This window comes from Oncorhynchus tshawytscha, linkage group LG32 (genome assembly GCF_018296145.1).
Source record: "Oncorhynchus tshawytscha isolate Ot180627B linkage group LG32, Otsh_v2.0, whole genome shotgun sequence".
NCBI classification, from domain to species: Eukaryota; Metazoa; Chordata; class Actinopteri; order Salmoniformes; family Salmonidae; genus Oncorhynchus; species Oncorhynchus tshawytscha.
Window position 1 is genome coordinate 10,261,190 of NC_056460.1, and position 21,901 is coordinate 10,283,090.

General features: G+C 45.3%; 1 protein-coding gene across 1 annotated transcript; it reads right to left on the minus strand.

Annotated features, from left to right (window-relative positions):
- Positions 1-15,814: 15,814 nt before the first annotated feature.
- On the minus strand, positions 15,815-19,801 carry LOC112245747 (keratin, type I cytoskeletal 13). The gene is made up of 8 exons (XM_042310705.1): positions 19,221-19,801; positions 18,629-18,711; positions 18,312-18,468; positions 17,974-18,135; positions 17,649-17,774; positions 16,459-16,679; positions 16,277-16,290; positions 15,815-16,177 (listed from the first exon to the last, which is right to left on the minus strand). Exons 1-8 carry the CDS (start codon positions 19,707-19,709, stop codon positions 16,128-16,130), a joined length of 1,302 nt encoding a protein of 433 aa, XP_042166639.1. The 5' UTR covers positions 19,710-19,801; the 3' UTR covers positions 15,815-16,127.
- Between the last annotated feature and the right edge of the window lie 2,100 nt (positions 19,802-21,901).

A 21,901-nucleotide genomic window follows, 5' to 3' on the forward strand; every position in this document is an offset into this window, starting at 1 on the left:
CTCTGTGTTCTGTTGGACAAGTAACTCTTCATCCACATTATAACAGGGCCTGTAAAGCCATAACACATACGTTTTCCAGCAGCAGACTATGATTGATAATGTCAAAAGCAGCACTGAAGTCTAACAAAATAGTCCCCACAATAATTTTATCATCAGTTTCCTTCAGCCAATCATCAGTCATTTGTGTAAGTGCTGTGCTTATTGAGTGTCCTTCCCTATAGGCATGCTTAAATTTTGTTGCCAATTTGTTTACTGTGAAATAGCATTACATCTGGTCAAACACACTTTTTTCCAGAAGTTTACTAAGGGTTGGTAACAGGCTGATTGGTCGGCTATTTGAGCCAGTGAAGGGGGCTTTACTATTCTTGGGTAGCGGAATGACCTTAGCTTCCCTCCAGGCCTGAGGGCACACGCTCTCTAGCAGGCTTAAATTGAAGATGTGGCAAATAGGAGTGGCAATATATCTGCTATTATCCTCAGTAATTTTCCATCTAGATTGTCAGACCATGATGGCTTGTCATTGTTGATAGACAACAATAATTTTTCACCTCTTCCACACTGACTTTACGGAATTCAAAAGTGCAATTCTTGTCTTTTATAATTTGGTCCCATATACTTGGATGTGTAGTGTCAGCATTTGTTGCTGGCATGTTGTTGGAGGAAATTATAGTTGAAATGATTAATAATGTATACATTTCAATTAGAACCATTTATTCTAATACTATCATGTTATGGTACGAAATGTATGGGCTCTTGGTTAAGCTGTTTCTGAAAATGTAAGCAAAACAAATTAATTGTCTGTACCTTGCGGGAAGTTTAAGGGAGAGGGATGATATATCTTTTCTGACAGATAAGAATGGTCCTTGATATTTCGTTAGTGGAGGAGAAGATATCTTTTAGACAGATTGGAATGTCTGGTTTATGAGGGGAGTAGCAGACATCTCCAGACCTGAAAACACTGTGCCATTGTGTGGATCGGAGAGAGTGTGAGAAACTGATGATGTCATTTCATGCCCTCTCTTTAAAATGTAAGGTTCTTTGTATTTTGCTTCAGTATTCTCTTGCAATAAACGCTGTTACCTGGCTTTTAAAACTGGTCTCGATCTACTTCATGCATAATTAATGAATTTACAACTCATTAATGAATAGAGAGAGTGCAAATTTGATTTTGGCTATAAAACATATAGGAATTTAGAAATTCCACCAACAATTGGTCCTTCGAGCCGGATCTAAATACCCCTTCCTGTTATCTAGAGGTAGTACGCTGAAAATCGTGCACGGACGAGTTTTTGACTCGTTTTAATAAAGACCTGACCTCTGAATTGAGGTTCAAATTCAGGCCTGCGTATTATCACAAGATTCCAGGAAAGATTCAAACGAACAGTGCTTTGCCCAGTCGGCAGCAGGTAAAGTAGCCTTTATTCTCGATTCTGGGGGGATTTGAGTTCTTTAATTGATGTTCTGAAATTTTCAGAATTCATCAATAATGGGAGCTTTGCTATTCCCACAGGGTTTGTATGACCATCATACACTGGGTTTTGTATAACCGATATACACTGGGTTTGTATGACCATCATACACTGGGTTTTGTATAACCGATATACACTGAAGCAGGTTCGAAAATAACCTGTGGTAATGTGCACTACCGTAAATAAACTAAACTTAATCATGAGAGGCACACCCGCCCGAGATTAAGACGGGATATTAAATAGGTACTGGGGGATAGGACGGTGATCTTGTAAAAATACTAGGCGTGGGGAGACAGCAAGGAATGCAAGATAACTGGATTGGTCATTTGATCATCGTTTCGATTCAACTAATACTACGGAAAATATCCAAATAAGAAACTTAATCATGAGAGGCACACCCGCCCGAGATTAAGACGGGATATTAAATAGGTACTGGGGGATAGGACGGTGATCTCGTACAAATACTGGGCGTGGGGAGACGGCAAGAATGCGCAACATAACTGGATTGGTCATTTGAATAGTGGCAGTATTGATCATCGTTCCGATTCAACTAATACTACGGAAATATCCAAATAAGGAGGAGAGGGAACTTAAATCTAAAGAAATGAGATAAAAGCCAGATCTATAGACAGGATGGTTCCATGTGAGAGGGGAGTCTAACAATTAGTGGCGTGAGATAACGATTATTAGCGTTCTTTAAAAGCCCTCTGACACAACCGGAAAATAAGATATTAACTAGGGACTTACAAACCCTGGGCTTATAGTTGTAAGGGAAGACCTAATATCGGATTCAAAAATCAAAGCTATTGATAAGATTTCCATAAAAGCAACACCCACATAGTCAGACAGAAAAAGTAACTAAGTAACGGTAAATTACAAATTTATAGAACTGCACGCACATAGAATTTAAAATTATATAGAAAGGCATAGATAAGTGATTAGATACCATAGCTACTAGTAACGACAAGGATTTAGAATGGGTGGAAATGCTTCAAAGAAAGCCCCGGAACTAACGGGAGACGAGCGTTATATGGAACAGAAAGACAAGAGAAACATCGATTTCGGTCTAAGATGGAGAAAGAAATACGATTTTGATGGCCGTCTAAATGTAGAAAAGCTGGAATCCCTTATAAAACAGATACATAAGGAATGTGGTAATAATGTGAAAAAGTAGAATATTGAGGGGGTGTGCATGACTGTTGAAAAAAGTGTTAAACTCTATTAACGTAAAATTCTGTGTGTAGATTTAGCTGGTACATTAGGTATTTCAGTTGGAGCTGGTACCGGTGAGAATGTTGAAAAAGGTACGGGCTTGCTTCAGTACTCTCTTGCAATAAACGCTGTTACCTGGCTTTTAAGACTGGTCTCGATCTACTTCATGCATAATTAATGAATTTACAACTCATTAATGAATAGAGAGAGTGCGAATTTGATTTTGGCTATAAAACATATAGGAATTTAGAAATTCCACCAACACATGTCATCACTAAGTTTGCTTATCTTGCCAATGAAAAAGTCATTAAAGTAGTTTGCAATATCAGTGGGCTTTGTGATGAATGAGCCATCTGATTCAATAAATGAAGGAGCTGAGTTGGCTTTTTTCCCCCCATAATTTCATTTAAGGTTGTAACGGTTTTCATATAGTGAAGGAGAGTCGGACCAAACTGCAGCGTGTCGATTGCGATCCATGTTTATTTAAACAAACGTAAACACGACTAAACACGAACACTACAAACAATAAACGAAACGAAAACCGAAAACAGCCTATCTAGTGCAAACTAACAGAGAGTACAAGTAAGACACTAAGGACAATCACCCACGACAAACTCAAAGAATATGGCTGCCTAAATATGGTTCCCAATCAGAGACAACGATAAGCACCTGCCTCTGATTGAGAACCACTCCAGACAGCCATAGACCTTGCTAGACAACCCACTAAGCTACAATCCCAATACCACCACCAAAACCCCAAGACAAACACACCACAATTACAAAAACCCCATGCCACACCCTGGCCTGACCAAATACATAAAGATAAACACAAAATACTTTGACCAGGGCGTGACAGAACCCCCCTAAGGTACGGACTCCCGAACGCACCTCAAAACAATAGGGAGGGTCCGGGTGGGCGTCTGTCCATGGTGGCGGCTCCGGCGCGGGACGTGGACCCCACTCCTTTAATGTCTTAGTCCCCTCTCCCTTCGTCCCTGGATAGTCCACCCTCGCCGCCGACCATGGCCTAGTAAGTCCTCACCCAGAACCCCACTGGACTGAGGAGCAGATCGGGACTGAGGCAGCTCGGGACTAAGGGGAAGCTCGGGAGTGAGAGAAAGCTCAGGAGTGAGAGAAAGCTCAGGAGTGAGAGAAAGCTCAGGAGTGAGAGGAAGCTCAGGAGTGAGAGGAAGCTCAGGAGTGAGAGGAAGCTCAGGAGTGAGAGGAAGCTCAGGCAGGTAGATAGATCTACCAGCTCCTGGCTGGCTGGTGGTTTCAGCAGATCCTGGCTGACTGGCAGATCTGGAAGAGTCTGGTTGACTGGCAGATCTGGGCAGACTGGCGGCGCTGGGCAGACTGGCGGCGCTGGGCAGACTGGCGGCGCTGGGCAGACTGGCGGCGCTGGGCAGACTGGCGGCGCTGGGCAGACTGGCGGCGCTGGGCAGACTGACGACGCTGGGCAGACTGACGACGCTGGGCAGACTGACGACGCTGGGCAGACTGGCGGTGCTGGGCAGACTGGCGATGCTGGGCAGACTGGCGATGCTGGGCAGACTGACGGCGCTGGGCAGACTGACGGCGCTGGGCAGACTGACGGCGCTGGGCAGACTGACGACGCTGGGCAGACTGGGGGCACTGGCGGCGCTGGGCAGACTGGCGGCACTAGCTGCTCCATATAGGCTGACAGCTCTGGCGGCTTCTTACAGACTGACCGCTCTGGCGGCTCCGTGCTGACTGGCAGCTCCTTGCAGACTGGCAGCTCCTTACAGACTGACAGCTCCGTGCAGACTGACAGCTCCGTGCAGACTGACAGCTCCGTGCAGACTGACAGCTCCTTGCAGACTGGCAGCTCCTTGCAGACTGGCAGCTCCATGCAGACTGGCAGCTCCATGCAGACTGGCAGCTCCATGCAGACTGGCAGCTCCATGCAGACTGGCTGCTCTATGCAGACTGGCTGCTCTATGCAGACTGACAGCTCTGGCTGCTTCATGCAGACTGACAGCTCTGGCTGCTCCATGTAGACTGGCTGCTTCATGCAGACTGGCAGCTCGGGCTGCTTCATGTAGACTGACAGCTCTGGCTGCTCCATGCGGACTGACAGCTCTGGCTGCTCCATGTGGACTGGCTGCTTCATGCAGACTGGCAGCTCGGGCTGCTTCATGCAGACTGACAGCTCTGACTGCTCCATGCAGACTGACAGCTCTGACTGCTCCATGCAGACTGACAGCTCTGGCTGCTTCATGCAGACTGGCAGCTCTGGCTGCGCTGAACAGGCCGGAGACTCCTGCAGCGCTGTGTCGGAGGAAGGCTCTGGCTGCGCTGAACAGGCGGGAGACTCCGGCAGCACTGGAGATGAGGAAAGCTCTAACAGCGCTAGATAGGCGGGAGACTCCGGCAGCGCAGGAGATGAGGAAAGCTCTAACAGCGCTAGATAGGCGGGAGACTCCGGCAGCGCAGGAGAGGAGAAAGGCTCCGACAGCGCTGGAGAAGCGAGGCGCACTGTAGGCCTGATGCGTGGTGCTGGTACTGGTGGTACTGGACCGAGGACACGCACAGGAAGCCTGGTGCGGGGAGCTGCTACCGGAGGGCTGGGGTGTGGAGGTGGTACTGGATAGACCGGACCGTGCAGGCGCACTGGAGCTCTTGAGCACCAAGCCTGCCCAACCTTACCTGGCTCGATGCCCACTCTAGCCCGGCCGATACGAGGAGCTGGAATATACCGAACCGGGCTGTGCACCCGCACTGGAGACACCGTGCGCTCCACAGCATAACACGGTGCCTGCCCGGTCTCTCCAGCCCCCGGTAAGCACAGGGAGTTTGCGCAGGTCTCCTACCTGGCATAGCCATACTCCCTGTAAGCCCCCCCCCAAGAAATTTTTGGGGCTGACTCCCGGGCTTTCTTGCCAACCGTGTTCCCTCGTATCGCCGGCTCCTCTCTCCGGCTGCCTCTGCTCTCCTAAGTGCCTCCACCTGTTCCCATGGAAGGCGATCCCTTCCCGCCAGGATCTCCTCCCATGTGTAGCAACCCTTGCCATCCAATATATCGTCCCATGTCCAATCCTCATTGCGCCGCTGTTGCTGCCTTTGTTGCCTCTCCTCTTTCGGCTGCTCCTGCCGGTTGACACGCCGCTTGGTCCGTTGGTGGTGGATGATTCTGTAACGGTTTTCATATAGTGAAGGAGAGTCGGACCAAACTGCAGCGTGTCGATTGCGATCCATGTTTATTTAAACAAACGTAAACACGACTAAACACGAACACTACAAACAATAAACGAAACGAAAACCGAAAACAGCCTATCTAGTGCAAACTAACAGAGAGTACAAGTAAGACACTAAGGACAATCACCCACGACAAACTCAAAGAATATGGCTGCCTAAATATGGTTCCCAATCAGAGACAACGATAAGCACCTGCCTCTGATTGAGAACCACTCCAGACAGCCATAGACCTTGCTAGACAACCCACTAAGCTACAATCCCAATACCACCACCAAAACCCCAAGACAAACACACCACAATTACAAAAACCCCATGCCACACCCTGGCCTGACCAAATACATAAAGATAAACACAAAATACTTTGACCAGGGCGTGACAAAGGTGCCCCAAAGCTTTTTACTATCATTCTTTATGTAATTTATCTTTGTTTCATAGTGTAGTTTATTTTAATTTTTATTTAGTTTCTTCACATGATATCTTATTTTGCAGTACGTTTGCCAATCAGTTGCCTAACTTAATGCCTGACTTAATTGCCATACCTTCTCAACCATACAATTTTTCAATTCCCACATCAAACCTAGGGGATTTAACACTTTTTACAGTCATTTTCTTAATGGGTGCATGCTTATTGGTAACTGGAATAAGTAGTTTCATAAATTTGTCAAGTGCAGCATCTGGTTGCTCCTCATTACACACCACATACCAGCAAATATTCTTTACATCATCGACATATGAATCACAACAAAACTTATTGTATGACCTCTTATACACTATATTAGGCCCCTTCCGGTTACTAGTCCAACGCTCTAACCACTAGGCTACCCTGCCACCCCAAATGACAAAACATGTATTTTTACTGTTCTAATTATGTTGGTAACCAGTTCATAATAGCAAGAAACAAACCTCGGGGGTTTGTGGTGTGTCCGCGATGCGTTGTGCATAAGAACAGCCCTTAAATTGGCAATATACGACACACCCTCGTGCCTTATTGCTTAAATATACAGTGTTGTAAGCTATGCAAAAGGAATATCTACATAGGAAATAATGGCATAGGATCTATACAGGGATATTCACATAACAGCATACACATTTACAGCTGTATATGTACAAATATCTCGCTGGAGAGAGAGAACTAATTACTGAGACAGGCGAGATTTATGGCCCTCTCTCTCAGGACGGGTGGAGATCTTATCTGATCTGTGTCTAGTTACACAGAGTCATAAATCGTACTGCACGTGAGGGAGCACAAGGACAGTCTACTACAGGCTACATAGGAATGAACCATCTCTGGACAATAACATACACTGCAAAACGCTCATGCATTCAATGCAATACATGCAATTATAAACGACATTCACACGGAGTATCTGAAATATATGCCGAACAAAAATATAAACGCAACGTGCAACAATTTCAACGATTTTACTGAGTTTCAGTTCAAAGAAGGAAATCAGTCAATTGAAATAAACTCATTAGGCCCTAATTTATTGATTTGACATGACTGGTCAGGGGCGCAGCGATGGGCCCACCCACTTGGGGGCAAGGCCCAACCACTGGGGAGCCAGGCCAAGCTAATCAGAATGAGAAAGTCACATGCACAGGCATGTTTTTTGTTGTTGTTTTAATTATTTAATTATTTTACATCTATTGCAGTAACATCGAAGGGCTCTTATAACTTAGTGAGCTAGAAGGAGAAAGTAATAAGCTAACTTCAAACGGAGCCTACCTTAGCAGGAGCAAAAAAATAGGCTTCTAAGTTCTCATGATACAGAGAGCAGGCTACTGAGACAGACAGTGACTTGGGCGCTCAGCGGTGAGGCTGAAGCAGGCTGCAATGCATGCAGGAGGAAACAGAGGAGACAGAGAGAGAGAGAGAGAGAGAGAGAGAGGAAGCAAGCAGAGTGAGGTTAGTACAGTGGTTCTCAAACTTGGGGTCTGGTCCCCATGTGGGGTCCACTAAGAAAATCTGTACTCATCTTATCAAACAAGTTAGGAACCTTAAAAAAGAAGATGTGTTTCCATATGAACGTCTCCACGTGACGTATATTTATTTTCGGCCTCCATTCAATTGCAATCAGAATGCAAACAATACAGTTCTAAAATGTGACATGTTTTCGTTTATATCGGGATTGTTCATCACATCTCGATCGCCCACTGGACGTTGTAGTTTATTATATTAATACAGAATCGTAAGTGATATTCCACTAGTTCATGTGAATGCGATAATACGATCATGTGTGTTCCATTGATGTCTGTTATGCTCGGGGGTTTGATTAATAATGCCTAGGAATGCAAATGTGAAAGCCATGTCGTTTGAAAAAAAACGGATATCTATGTAAAGAGTTGGTTGTTTTATGCAATTCATCATTGCAACTGACTGAACTGTCGCTGATGTTACGTGTCAGTATGAATAGTTTCTCATATTTCCCCCCCTTTCAGGGGTATAACATTACATTTGAATAGCTAATAATCTATACAGTGCATTCAGAAAGTATTCAGACCCCTTCACTTTTCCCACATTTTGTTACATTACAGCCTTATTCTAAAATGGTTTAAATATTTTTTTCCCCCCTCATCAATCTAAACTCAATACACCATAATGACAAAGTAAAAACGTTTTTTTAGAAGAAATAAACTGAAATATCACATTTACATAAGTGTTCAGACCCTTTACTCAGTTCTTTGTTGAAGCATCTTTGGCAGCGAATACAGCCTCGATTCTTCTTGGGTATGATGCTACAAGCTTGGCACACCTGTATTTGTCGAGTTTCTCCCCTTCTTCTCTGCAGATCCTCTCAAGCTCTGTCTGGTTGGATGGGGAGCGTCGCTGCGCAGCTATTTTCAGGTCTCTCCAGAGATGTTTGATCGGTGATGATATGTTATGTTTCGTATTGCATGTATTCATTTGTGGATGTCCATCATCTATTTTGTATAATATGTTAGGAATTACAATTCATATAATATGTTGTTAGCACAGCTATTTTTGTTGTTGTTGACGGAACGTTGGTGGAGCGCTTCAGAGATGCATCTCTCCAACAGCATACCGGGGAGGCGCACTGGGAGTGGGCAAGAAAAACGTTTTGTGCCCCTGCCTTTGACAAAGGGGGAACTGCTTATCAAAGGGGCGGCATCAGCGCTCAACTAAAAAGCCCATATGCCGCTGGTTGAGAGGAATTGCCTTTGTTTTTGGGCAGAATTATGTGAGGTTCTATGTGTTGTTGTTGGAGGTGTATCTTGGTCAGTTTAGCTTAGAAAATGCTGCCCCCGTCATTCTGCCCCGTCAATCTAATCCTGCCTAATGGGCAGGCCGGCCATGTCAGTGTCATATCATTGATTCACAGTGTCGTATACTTAGTCATATTTTGGATGTTTGCTGATGTTTATTACAGACCTATCCTCCTCCTTCACCACCACCACCACCACCTCCCACCATGAGACCAGGATATCCAGGGGATTCAGTTGGTCCTCCTACACAGCTGCGCCAAGAAGTTTTACTGAGGGGAAATCAGCGTCAGGCAGTCCAATCAGTTGTGGCTGAGTTCCCTCAATGCAATGAGGTGATGGGCCTGGTGTTGGGCCTGGAGCCATCCAGGGTAGAGGTCTCCCTGAAACAGAGGGAGCAGCTGAGTCATCAGGGGAGTGGTGGCTTGGTGTGCCTCCCAGCAGCGAGGGCCCAGGCGGAGCCTCTCTACGGAGGCTCCAGCAGTGGCAGCGTCAGTGCCACTGTACTCAGTGAGGAGGGTCCCAAAGGTAAATGCATCCAAAATGACAGATCTCACCCAGTGCTCTATCCATCGGTGTACAGTACAACATGTTTATTTCCCATGAAGCAGGCAATATGTAGCTTATACTTCAAGGTGCATATTCTTCAAGTCACTAGACCTCACTCTTATTGAAACAGTGAGGAGTCATATCATTGGTGATGTTAATGATAAGCAGTGTCATATTTTGGTTGTTTGATTTGATGTTTATTACAGACCTATCCTCCTCCACCACCACTCTCCATTAGGCCCGGATGGCCAGGGGATCCCTGTGGTCCTCAACCTGTTCCAACAACCTGCGCACATGGAAGAGGTGAGTAAAGACAGTCTTTTGTTAACAGCAGTGAACCTGGAGGCCTGGTATGTATGACTTTGAGTAAGTGTGCGAGTAACTAACAGGAATAGTGTCATTTATGGAGTGAGGCTTCAACGTTTATTGGGATGAATCTTGTCCTGGAGGCAGCGCTGAGTGGTTTCTGCTAGATTGGCCAGCCACAATGTCAAAATGGTATATAGCATAACATTTCATAGAATCAAAAATGTCTTAATTTAAGGTTAGGGTTAGGCATAAGGTTAACAGTGTGGTTAAGGTTAGGGGTAAGGTTAGGGGTATGTTTAATGTGATTTTATGACTTAGTGGTTGTGCCAGCTAGGGACCACCCTGAAGAGCTGCCTTCAGTACATGAGTCATCCCAATAAATGCCAACCTGCCTTTAATCATGCTGGTTTCTTGTACTGCCTACAGAGGGTTGAGGTTTTGTCCATCTGTCCCACTTGTCACAGACCCACGGAGCAGATACATGGATGTCCTGGGTCAGGAATGGAAGAACAGCCCCATGACTAAATGTCCTGCGGTCCCCAACTGCCCTGCTCAACGCCCCATGGACCTGCTGCTGAGCCTCTCATTGTGAAGGCCAAGACCAGCGGAGAGGGCTGGCTTGGCTTTTGCCGTAAGAAGGAGGCACACCTGCTGGAGGATTCCCCAAAATCTGTAAGAAACCTGCTCTTCATATCCTGTCCAGAAACATTAGTGAACTAATCCACAGCATCTGTGCATATTTTTCACACTGAGTTTGTAGATGGAAAATGTTTATTGAGTGACAGTTAAAGACAGAGAATGGTAGATGGCTAAAGATTGATTCCCATTCCTATCCATTTCTCTGTCAGATTGTCTGGGATCCTATGCTCAACAGGTGGGTGGATACGAGGGTACCACAGGAGGAGGTATGAACTTTCAACTGACCTTTTAAATCAGAGCAAAGCAATTGTATGAACTGTGTGTTATTAAATTGCTTTTACTACTCGTTTTTAAATTGTATTGATAGATATTTTTTTTTACAGAGCAAGCCTCTACCACCTCCCTCACCAATTGGGATGTACCCCCCTCCACCAATGGGGGACACAGGCTATCTGGGGGACTCTGGTAGTCTTCCCAAGGGTATCAATATTACAGCAGGTGCCTACATGAGACTTAACTTCTCATACTGCTTCAGCCAATCATGGCTCTGTCTGGTGTCTAAGTTTTCCCCCCTACTTACAGCAGGTCTGTGCGGTGACCCTAACCCCCAGATGAACCCGAGTGGGAATGTAACCGAGGCCCCCAGCCAGTGGCAAACCCGGACCACGGCTGTTCATGGTCGGATGGCACCGATGGAAGTCCCACCTGACGGTCAGTATTGGTTATAAGTTGTTCTTGCTATTCTTCTACATGCTTGATAGGCTGGCGAGCTAAGGAAACCTCCCACCTTTTTGATACCCTATTAGCTGGTAGTGGTCAGACTCCCATCAGTGCTTTCACTATGGACCTCCCCGTATGCCGTAAAGTTAGACAGCAGCCTTTCGGTTCACAATCTACAGAATTCAGTCATTCATTCAGTCTACAATCGTATTCATTCACATTTGAGGTGTGTTTAGATGTTTGTAAAAGACAGTGAGGGAGAAAGAGTGAGATACGGTATATTTTCAGAGAATTCCGCATTGGTGGAATGGGAACTTTGCCTAAAATGCCTTGCCCAAATGTCACCCCAATTCAAGAATGACCCATTAGCTACCAAGCATGAGAACCAAAAAGGCAGTTTTAATCAAAAAGTAGCGGTATTTATGTCCTTTGGATTTGCCGTAAATTGTTGTGGGATAATTAGGAGTGCAGCGATACCTTCCATCCCTGGATCGAAGTACGGAAGTGCATATATATTGGCGTATGGTCCTTTCAAGTAGGACAGCATTTATTATAGTGTAAATGTTTTGACTAGACCTAGGATTATAGGATAGGATCAAAGAATCATAGACTCATAATGCAGCCTATAGAAGCGCAATGACACTATTGTTCCACTAGAGGACACCATCCTCTTTGGTAAACCAGCTTGAACTCAATACGATTAGTGTGAGGCATAGAGATGGATAGACAGCACATTTGCCACAAAGATAGCGTGTGTCCTCTCTTTCGCTCTCTATGGCTCACACCCATTGTAATGGAGAGAATCCAACACTGGATGTCAGTGTGGTACCACCATGGCACACTAAAATCCTTTTCTGAATCAGTGAATGTGTTAGTCACTAAGGCCAACACCAGTGATTTATGATATTGTAAACATGCCAGAATGAAAGCACACTATAGAAAAGTAGCTAGTTTGTCAAAGTCCCACTGGTCGGTAAGTGCACTGGACTTTTACAAAAGCATTCAAAGTTTGGAAAAATTGAGTCATACTTTCACATGCAGTGCCAACTTGGTTGGAAAATGTGCCTCCCAGCTCACACTCCTTTCTGCCAGTTACAGTAGCAGTGTTATTCAGTACTGTTGTTACATCACTGTTAGGTAAACTAGCTCTACAGGCCTACGATTATTTGTACCACATTTGGTTGAACCGACCAAATAACAATGTTTATTTTGTGACAAGTATGTTGCATTGTGTACACAGGGCGGTTCCCTGAGGGGAATGCCTGTTTATGGGCCTATGAAGGCAAATGACATTCCACTAACTATAACAGACATATTACTGAAGAACAAATCGAGACAACTGTATACTTACCATCTTCCATTTTGTTACATGCTTATCTGTATGTCGCACCTGTTTACCATTTACTGTATTAGTCCAGATGAGATGGACATTTGTCTTCTGCTTTTTTCCCCATGCCCTCAGGTACACACACACACACACACACACACACACACACACACACACACACACACACACACACACACACACACACACACACACACACACACACACACACACACACACACACACACACACACACACATACACAAACACACACACACACACACACACACACACACACACACACACACACACACACACACACACACACACACTAGCATTGGAGAGCATGGAGCAGAGGGCATTCACAGTGCAGTACCCAATGAGCAGCTCCCTTGACCAAGTTACATGTTAACATTACATGTTAATGCAAAAACAGAATGATGAATAAATATCCTGGATGGCTTTGCTTTCTGATCATCTCGCCACCAAAAGAGATACGTTATCTTATTTTTATCAAGGATGTCAAAATGTGTCTTCCTTCCACTATTTGCACAGCAGCTGTGTGTAATCACGGCGGCTCGCTAAATGACGGTGAGCTGTGATTGTTATGTCTCTCTTGACCCCACGCATATCTCACAGCAGTGTAGTAGCTACTGTCTGTAGCATATAGCTGATAAGAACAGGGTGTGGTTGACACTGAGAACCAGTCTGACTGTTGCCTAAGTCAACTGGCTGGCCCCTTACCAGCCACCATTCCTGATGTGTTGTCAACGTTCTCTACCGCAACAACACCCCTTCATAATAGTTGCGAAACAAACTGCTCCCTTGTCATGGCAGTTATTGCGGCGCATTTTTTTTATGGTCGTATGATGAATCACGCCATGATAAGCAAGGAGAGAGACGTGGTGTGATGTCAATGGCTGTCTATTTTAACGACACAATAGGAATGCTAGCATTGACAGATTTAGTGTTGGGATCCCATGGCACTGTGTGCAGACCCAAGTCAGAGCTGCGCTGTGGGTTGAAAGTTCACATCCAGTTAGTGCTTTGGCTATCTCGCATTGCCCTTGGAGGTACCCCAGTCCCACTGAGACCTGCATTCCAGTCGTTGTTTTTTTGACTTTCACAGATAGTTATTGAAGTCCCAAGCCAGATACGTTTCTACAGACTTCTTGGGATGAGGAGGAGAATGTGCTCCGCTCACTTTTGATACTAAGCTGAGCTTTGTCTCACTACTGTAACGAGAAAAGCACCGTTTCTTCTAGGGATGTTTCAAACAAGCATGTTTCATGATTACTCCGATATGTGCGATCAAAGTATCGTGAACAGAGATCGCACTGGGCAAAAACCGGTTGAATCAACGTTGTCTCCACGTCATTTCAACCAACAAATGAACTGTGATGACGTTGAACGGATGGAAAACTGATTGGATTCACAAAAGTTCCTCAACGTAAGGGAATTTAGTATTTTTGTTGACCTAAATTCAATGACAGGGTGACATTTTTGGTTGATTTCAAGTTGAATTCATGTTAGTTGACAACCAAATGTAAATTAAAACTGGACTTTGAACTGACGTCTGTGCCCAGCGCCCATGTGATGTAAGAGAGCTGGTAATTATTCCTTCAAATTCAATTAAATGAGATGTTATTACAGTCCAAGCCCTGAATAAGATGTATTGTATTGTGTTGATTGACAAGGAAATGGTCCAAAACATTTCAAATGTCAATAGAAAATACCAACCACATCAGTTCCAGGCAATATGCCAGGTGATCAAAACAAACAAAATGTGGTTGCAGTTTCACAGCTATAAACAATGTCACCTAAAGCTGATGTCACTCCCCCACCAACTCAAGCCTTGGGTTCTGTAATCAAGGCAGCAATTGCAGTGTTTTAACAATCCGTGTATACAACAGGAGAAGATGACATATGATGACAGCGGTTAAACATTTCTTTTGACCACAATGTAAGCTAGGTGGTTATCCAGCACTTCTATATGTGTGTGTGTGTGTGTGTGTTGGGGGAGAAGATCAAGGCAGACTCACCAATACAACAACAATAGCAATAACAAGAACAGCCATTTGAAAGGACATTATTTAGAAACAGGCCTGACTATGTATGTTTTTTATTCATGTATTGTGTGTTTGTGTGTTTGTGTGTGTGTGTGTGTGTGTGTGTGTGTGTGTGTGTGTGTGTGTATGCATATGTGGTGTGTTTTGTGCAAGGATGTGTGTATGCGTGTGTCTGTGAGTGATTGCAAATTGCAAACATGATCCCCCTTGGTTCATTTGTAGGAACTGCAGTTTCTAGATATCCTTTTGATTCTGCTCCAATATCAGCATTAGTCATCTCAGTATTCCACAGAGAACTTCTGTAATTCTCATTTATACACAGCATAGACAGATACACCTACCTACCTGTAAAACATAAACATAGAAAAGTGTGTTCCCACGTCAAACGGACACAGACAAGGACACACCCCTTGTGTCCTCCACCCCCCTCACTCCTGTACCCAACACCTCTGACTAATTCCACTCTACTCAGAGCAAAGTGCAAAGTGCAAAACAGATACCATCCCTGTCAACAGACTTTCTTTGTTTAGCCGGTCAGTATTTACCTCCTCAGTCAATGTTTTTCCACTTGTCTCTAGGCAACACTGCCACTTGGTGAGGAAGAAACTCTGCATGTTGTGACACTGTGTCAAAATGCTAAAGTATGTGTGAGGGCATAGATTAGTCATCCCGACTCGCTTTTGAGGAGTCATTTTACCGCACCCAGGGTCATATTCGACGTTCCGTGGTCACGGATCCTGCTCCCTGCTCTTTTCATTCCGTGGTGTTTGAGTACAAGACCTTCAGTAACCTTCAATGTCTCTCACGTTATGTTTTTCCACAGTTGAGTTTTCAGCCATTGTCCACAACATCCTGACAACCTCCTGACAACCCCACTGTTATATCTAACACAGAGTCCCGAGAGTATTATGTGGTTGTCATGCTTTTGAATAACTACAGGCAACAGATGGGACACACACACACACACACACACACACACACACACACACACACACACAATACAGGCTGATAATGGCATGATAGTCAACTTTTCCAAAAGCTGTCTACCTTATTGAAATAATTTCAGCCACAGAAAATAGCGATTCATATTCACCAGAACATTTATTTTCATAAACAGGATGGTCACAAACACTCTGATCGCAAATGTTGTTCATTATTCCTACTTTCTCATCCTAATTCCACTTCCTGGAACTCCAGTAAGGCTTCCTATGATTGGCGGATATCGTAAAAACAGGTATATTATTGACCTATCAGGATAAGATGCATTGCAGTGTTAACAGTACTCCTCAGGTATTGTATTCGACAGCTCTCCTCTTTAGTCGTAACGATGTGTGGTGTTTGCGGGTGTGGGTGTGTTTCTGATAATATTATGCGCTGGCCAGTAGAGATGGACATCTAGCTGGAAGAGCGCACTGTTGTGGTTGTGACTGTGGTTTTCGATCCCCCTGCAGAAAGAAAATGAGTTACAACATGCTGATAACCTACTATCACAACCATCATATATTATCATTATAAAGCCATTATATAAAATAGATGTTATTTACCTGAGCCAACAGTTCTGAAAAGATGGATGGGGAAAAGAAATGGAAAAAAATGTGTTAGAGAGTATAGTTATGTTGTATCTGTCTGAAAGACTAATAATAATAACAATGACTAACATGATTATTTGGGCCGTGTTAAATGTATGGACATTTATGGGCATTTCCAATAGATTTGCAAGGTTTACCTGGACTCCTCCCCTTCCAGGAGTCCCCTGTAGGTGGCGATCTCCTGCTCCAGACGGGACTTGATGTCCAGCAGCATCTTGTAATCGTGGCCCTGCGTCTCGATGCTCTGGCGCACCCTGTTTAGCTCCTGTTCCAGCATGTCGATCTGGTTCTGGTAGCCCGAGAGCATGGCGCTGTAGCGGCCATCTGTCTCTCTCAGTGTGTTCTCCATAGCTGCTTTCTGTGTGGCGATAGAGGTGATACAGGGTCAGTAACAGGAAATGCATGTATAGAAATAATGAAAATAAATCATCAAAGCAACCATAGTTATTGCACTTCATCAAATTAGATAAGCAAATGTCAACAAACTTCTTCTATTACACCATACCAAGACTATGTTGATGAACACAAATGTGCCTGACACCACCAAGCACAGCGGGGTCACTTCTTGGCGTGCTTATTTTAAATGAGATACTGAGTTCCATGTATTCCCAGCTGTTTATTTTCTTTAAATGGCCTTTAGCGGAGACTGCTTCGGGGACGACGGCTCATAATAATGGCTGGAGCGGAGCGAATGGAATGACTTCAAACACAAAGAAACCACACGTGTTTGATACCGTTCCCCTGATTCCACTCCAGCCATTACCACGAGCCCATCCTCCCCAGTTAAGGTGCCACCAACCTCCTGTGCTTTAGACCGACATGGAATGTAGCCTTGTTACTGCCGCAGGGATGGATCGAGACAGACTTACTGAGTTTGATAAGCCCCAGCTAAGTTTCCATGGGAGTTTGGCTCTGGCTCTGTCACCTCTGCATTCCTCTGGACACACTCATACTCAAGCTGTCTTCCAGATAGGGTGCAGATGCCCGTAAAAAGCGAAAAAACCTCTGCATAACCCTAACCCCCCCCCCGTGTCCACTAATCCCCCACTTATAGCCTTTTTCCACTGCCCTCCCATTTCCCCTCTCCTACTCCATCCCTCTCCAAGTCCTCCCCCTTCTTCCCTCCCTTTTATCTCGTCAATCCCTTTCAACCGCGTCACACCTCACTCTTTCCCTCTGTTGAAAGAGAGAAGCTAGACTCCAGAGGATTGGTACAGAGAACGGGGAAATAGAATCAACTGTGTTGCCAAAAGTGGCATGAAGTTGTGCAAAAGCTATGGCCCCAAAAACTGTGGTCCGTTTTCAGACGTCAGTGATTCTGGCTCACCATGCTGAGCTGTGACTGCAGCTCGATCTCCAGGCCCTGCATGGTGCGTCTCAGGTCGTTGATCTCCGTTTTGGTGGTCTGGATGATCTCGGTGCTGGTGGCCACCTCCTTGGACAGGTTGGCTGACTGAAACACAAACAAACCAGGGCCGCCATTTTAATCCCGCTGTGGCTCACTCTCCTGACGAATTTAGACAACAATCTTCAAAATGATTACCGTTAATGACAGTCAGTTACATATTTTGGTTTTGAAGATGTAATTACAAAAGATTATGTGTGGGAGACAGTTGGAGAATTTTGCTGAAGTGTGCCATGGTGACGGTTACCTTGTCTGTGAACCATGCCTCCTGGTCACGGCGGTGTTTGTCGATGATGCCCTCGTACTGGGTGCGGATCTCCTCCATCATCCTGGCCATGTCCTGCTGGGGCGCTGCGTCCACCTCCACGTTCACTGTGCCAGTGAGTTGAGCACGCATGGCTGCCAGCTCCTGTGGAATTATGGGAAATGGAGTCACTCTCATCCTCTTACTTTCTACCCAACTTTTCAAAAACAATCACCCACCACTAACTTTCTCCTCTCTATCGTCACTGGGGTGTGTTTATATTGAATAACATCGCATCACTGTAATGGAACAATGTGAAGAAAGTGAATTGCCCCCCACACCTCTATGTGGTTCTTCTTGAGGTAGGCCAGCTCATCCTGCAGACCCTCGATCTGCATCTCCAGGTCGGCCTTGGTCAGAGTGGTCTGGTCCAGCAGGCGACGCAGGTTGGCGATGTCAGCCTCCACCGACTGGCGCATCATCAGCTCATGCTCGAACCTGATTGGTCGGGAGAAAGTGAGGAAGTTATCATGAGACATTTGAATCCAAATTTGTAGATTAGACATGTAGCTCCGGAGTGATTATTTGCTTGTTTGCCTCTTATAACCTAGTGTTGTAATAACTGAGACTATGGAGCTGATTGAGGAAGTGCCCTAACTTGGTCTGGAAGTCATCAGCAGCCAGTTTAGAGTTGTCAATCTGCAGCAGGATGTTGGCGTTGTTGCATGTGGCACCGTTGATCTAAAAGAAAACATGAAAGACTTTCATTGTTCACCATGGTTGAGTCGCAGTTAGTCAACTTGGAAGCTGATAGTATTTCGATACGCTGTTGCATCTGTCCCAAAGCTTGTTGAACACACATCCCAGGAGTTAAAGCATAAAACCTAAACATCAATGCACTAGAAAAAGCCATCTGTATCACCTCCCTGAATGACCTTATCACCTTCATGCTTGAGATGAAATTAATTTGCTTCATTTGTTTAATTAGTAGCTATCTTTAAAAAAAAAATCTTATCATCTATAAATGTCAGTGACAGCACATTGTTTTTCTAACCCTCTGGACTCCGATTAAAAACTATAAGTCAATCCTGAAGTATACTTTATAAATGTTGTGCTCCTTATTCCTACATACAGTACTGTAAGCCAATGTTCCTTTCCCTAGTACCCTGTCGGCACTGCCTACTTAACACTGCAAGAAATGCGAAATGATGGATTTGATCAGCCCATAGCAGACGAGGTCAGCACACTACCTTGTCCTTCAGGTCGTTGATGATGGCCCAGTATTTGCTGTAGTCCCTCTCGGCGGCAGGGCCCTTCTTCTCATAATACTCTCTGATCTGAATCTCCAACTTGGAGTTGGCCTCCTCCAGGGAGCGCACCTTATCCAGGTAGGTGGACAGGCGGTCGTTCAGGTTCTGCATGGTGGCCTTCTCGTTCAGGTGGATGGCGCCGCCGTCCAGGGCGCTGGACAGGTTGAAGCCACCGCCGCCGGATCCATAGCCGCCACCACCGGATCCATAGCCACCACCGAAGCCGGCCCCGCCGCCGTACCCAGAGGAGACTGAGCGGACGGAGGAAGAGGAGATGCGAGTGCCACCGCCAGAACCACCTCCATACACGCTGAAGGCCTTGGGGGCGCTGGACACGTAGCCCACCCGGCTTGACATGATGTTGGAGCCCCCGGAGAAGTTCATGGGGCCACCGCCGCCGCTGGAGCTCTTGTATGAGTAGTAAGACATGCTGACTTGCTGGCTGCTGTAGGTCAGTGGAGTGGCGACGAGAGGAGAGAGGACTGTTGTAGAGCTGGAGCCTCCAGGAGTGTGGAGTTGGACAGAGGAAGGCTGGATCCTGATATAGTCTGAGCCCTGGGGCGGGCCTCGTGGAGGTGGGAGAGGAGAGGAGGAGAGAACAGGGAATGGACAGGGGGAGGAGAGGGTGACTTTACAACACTCTCCAACAGCCTTGGCACCACCACAGTCTGTTTGAATTTAAGGACCAGGGTTCAGTTTCCACCCCTGTGATGAAACTGTAATGGAATGCCTGTGTGTGTGTGTGTGGGGGGGGTGCGCCTGTGTGTGTGTGTGTGTGTGGGGGGGGGGGTGAAGTTCGCCAGAGAAGGAAACACAGACTGTTTAATTACTAGGACTTTATGCCAGTCTATCAAACTATATCATGCTCTTTTATTTGCCTGTAGTTGGTATACATTGTTGAAACATTGAAGTATCCCTTTTTTCCAAGCTAAAGTAAAGTGTTACCTGCCACACCTAAAGTAAACATCTTATTACAGGATAAGTGCTAAGCATACTGTATCTATCATTAAAACTGTGGGTGTCTTTCATTAAAGAAACGAAACATGGTGAAACCATTAAATGCTTATTCCAAGTTACCAATTGGTACATAGGTAATCAGTGACCATTTTGCTTATTCGTCAACGAGTGATAAAATGTATCTCAGACATGTGAACACACTGTATATCAAAAATATGGATTTTATAAAGACGCAATGAATCCACCCGGAAAGGGTTGGCATGCAGTCAATTACTATTGAGCACTTTATTGATTGAAACATAATTGATATGGTAGAAAACATGACTGTATGAGGTCACCCAGACCTCTATTGTTTTCCATACTCTCAGCCTGGTCCTTTTAGGGGCCCAAGTACACAGCCCATTGTTCTCCTTCTACTCCAAACATCCCCTTCAGCCCCATGGACCGTGTCCTGTGTCTCTGTGTGTTTGTGTGTAATGTGCTAGTGTGTGTGTCAGTGTGTAGTTTGCTAGTGTGTGTGTGTGTGTGTGTTAGTGTGTAGTGTGTATGTGTGTGTCTTCTGTGTTAGTGAACTGAGACTCCCAGTGCGGATAAAGTATGTTGTTTTTGGTCGGGGTTGAGGTAGAGTGTATGAGGGATGAAGGATGATGAGGGAGAGAGAGAGCCTCAGAGGGGGTTGTGACTGTGTGTGAGATCAGTCTTGGACACTGGCCCGCTCCCACCCCACATCTGGTATCAGCTGCTGAGAAACAGGGAGAGAAAGGAGGGGAATGGGGCCTCATACCTCATACAATCTCTAATAGGGTTGTGCCTGAGTTGGAGGGGGAGGGGAATGGGGCCTCATACCTCATACAATCTCTAATAGGGTTGTGCCTGAGTTGGAGGGGGAGGGGAATGCATTCACTTTTTCTTCATACATGTGAGAGATGTTTGTAAATTCGAGGGGAAACCACTCCCTGAATGCAAACGAAGAAGAATTACATGCAAAACTTTGTTACAGAAGAATCCAACAATCCATACAGCAGCATACCCATCACAATGTCGCTGACTTTAGACATTGTGCAGGCTGTGCAGGCTGTGAAGTGTAAGATTAGTTTTAATCTATAGTAGAAATTGAAACATCTCCAATGCAATTTCGTATTCAAAACATCTCCCAACATAATTTTGCATGAATTCATTCATTGAATTGCAGTAAATCGTCTGTATTCATTGGATCAAAAACAAATACCGAATATAGAATCAACCCTGGTTCTGGACGTCTCTCTGGTTCATGGAAGTTTTCCACTCTTGCTCAACCCGGCGGCTGCAGGTACCTGGCCTTGGCACAGGTGGTGAGAACTAGGCATAGCGGGCAGATACCGGGCCGGTGAGTCGTCTGGACCAGCAGAAGGATGCGGTCACTGACTCACACAGACACGGAGCTTGCCACCTGTAAAAATCAACAGTGACTTAGGCTCACGTCTGGGTGCCTGTTTTCACTTGCACTGAATGAATCATTCACGTTTACAGAGGTGACCAGAACTTTTTTTCCCGTGTAGAATGTCTGTTTTCCTGCCATAAAGATACTGTAGAGATTGTTATGAGTATATATCGAGTCTCAATCCTAAATTGACAAGACAATAAGGTGATATTTGCTGATGAAAAGTATGTGATATAGCAGTCGC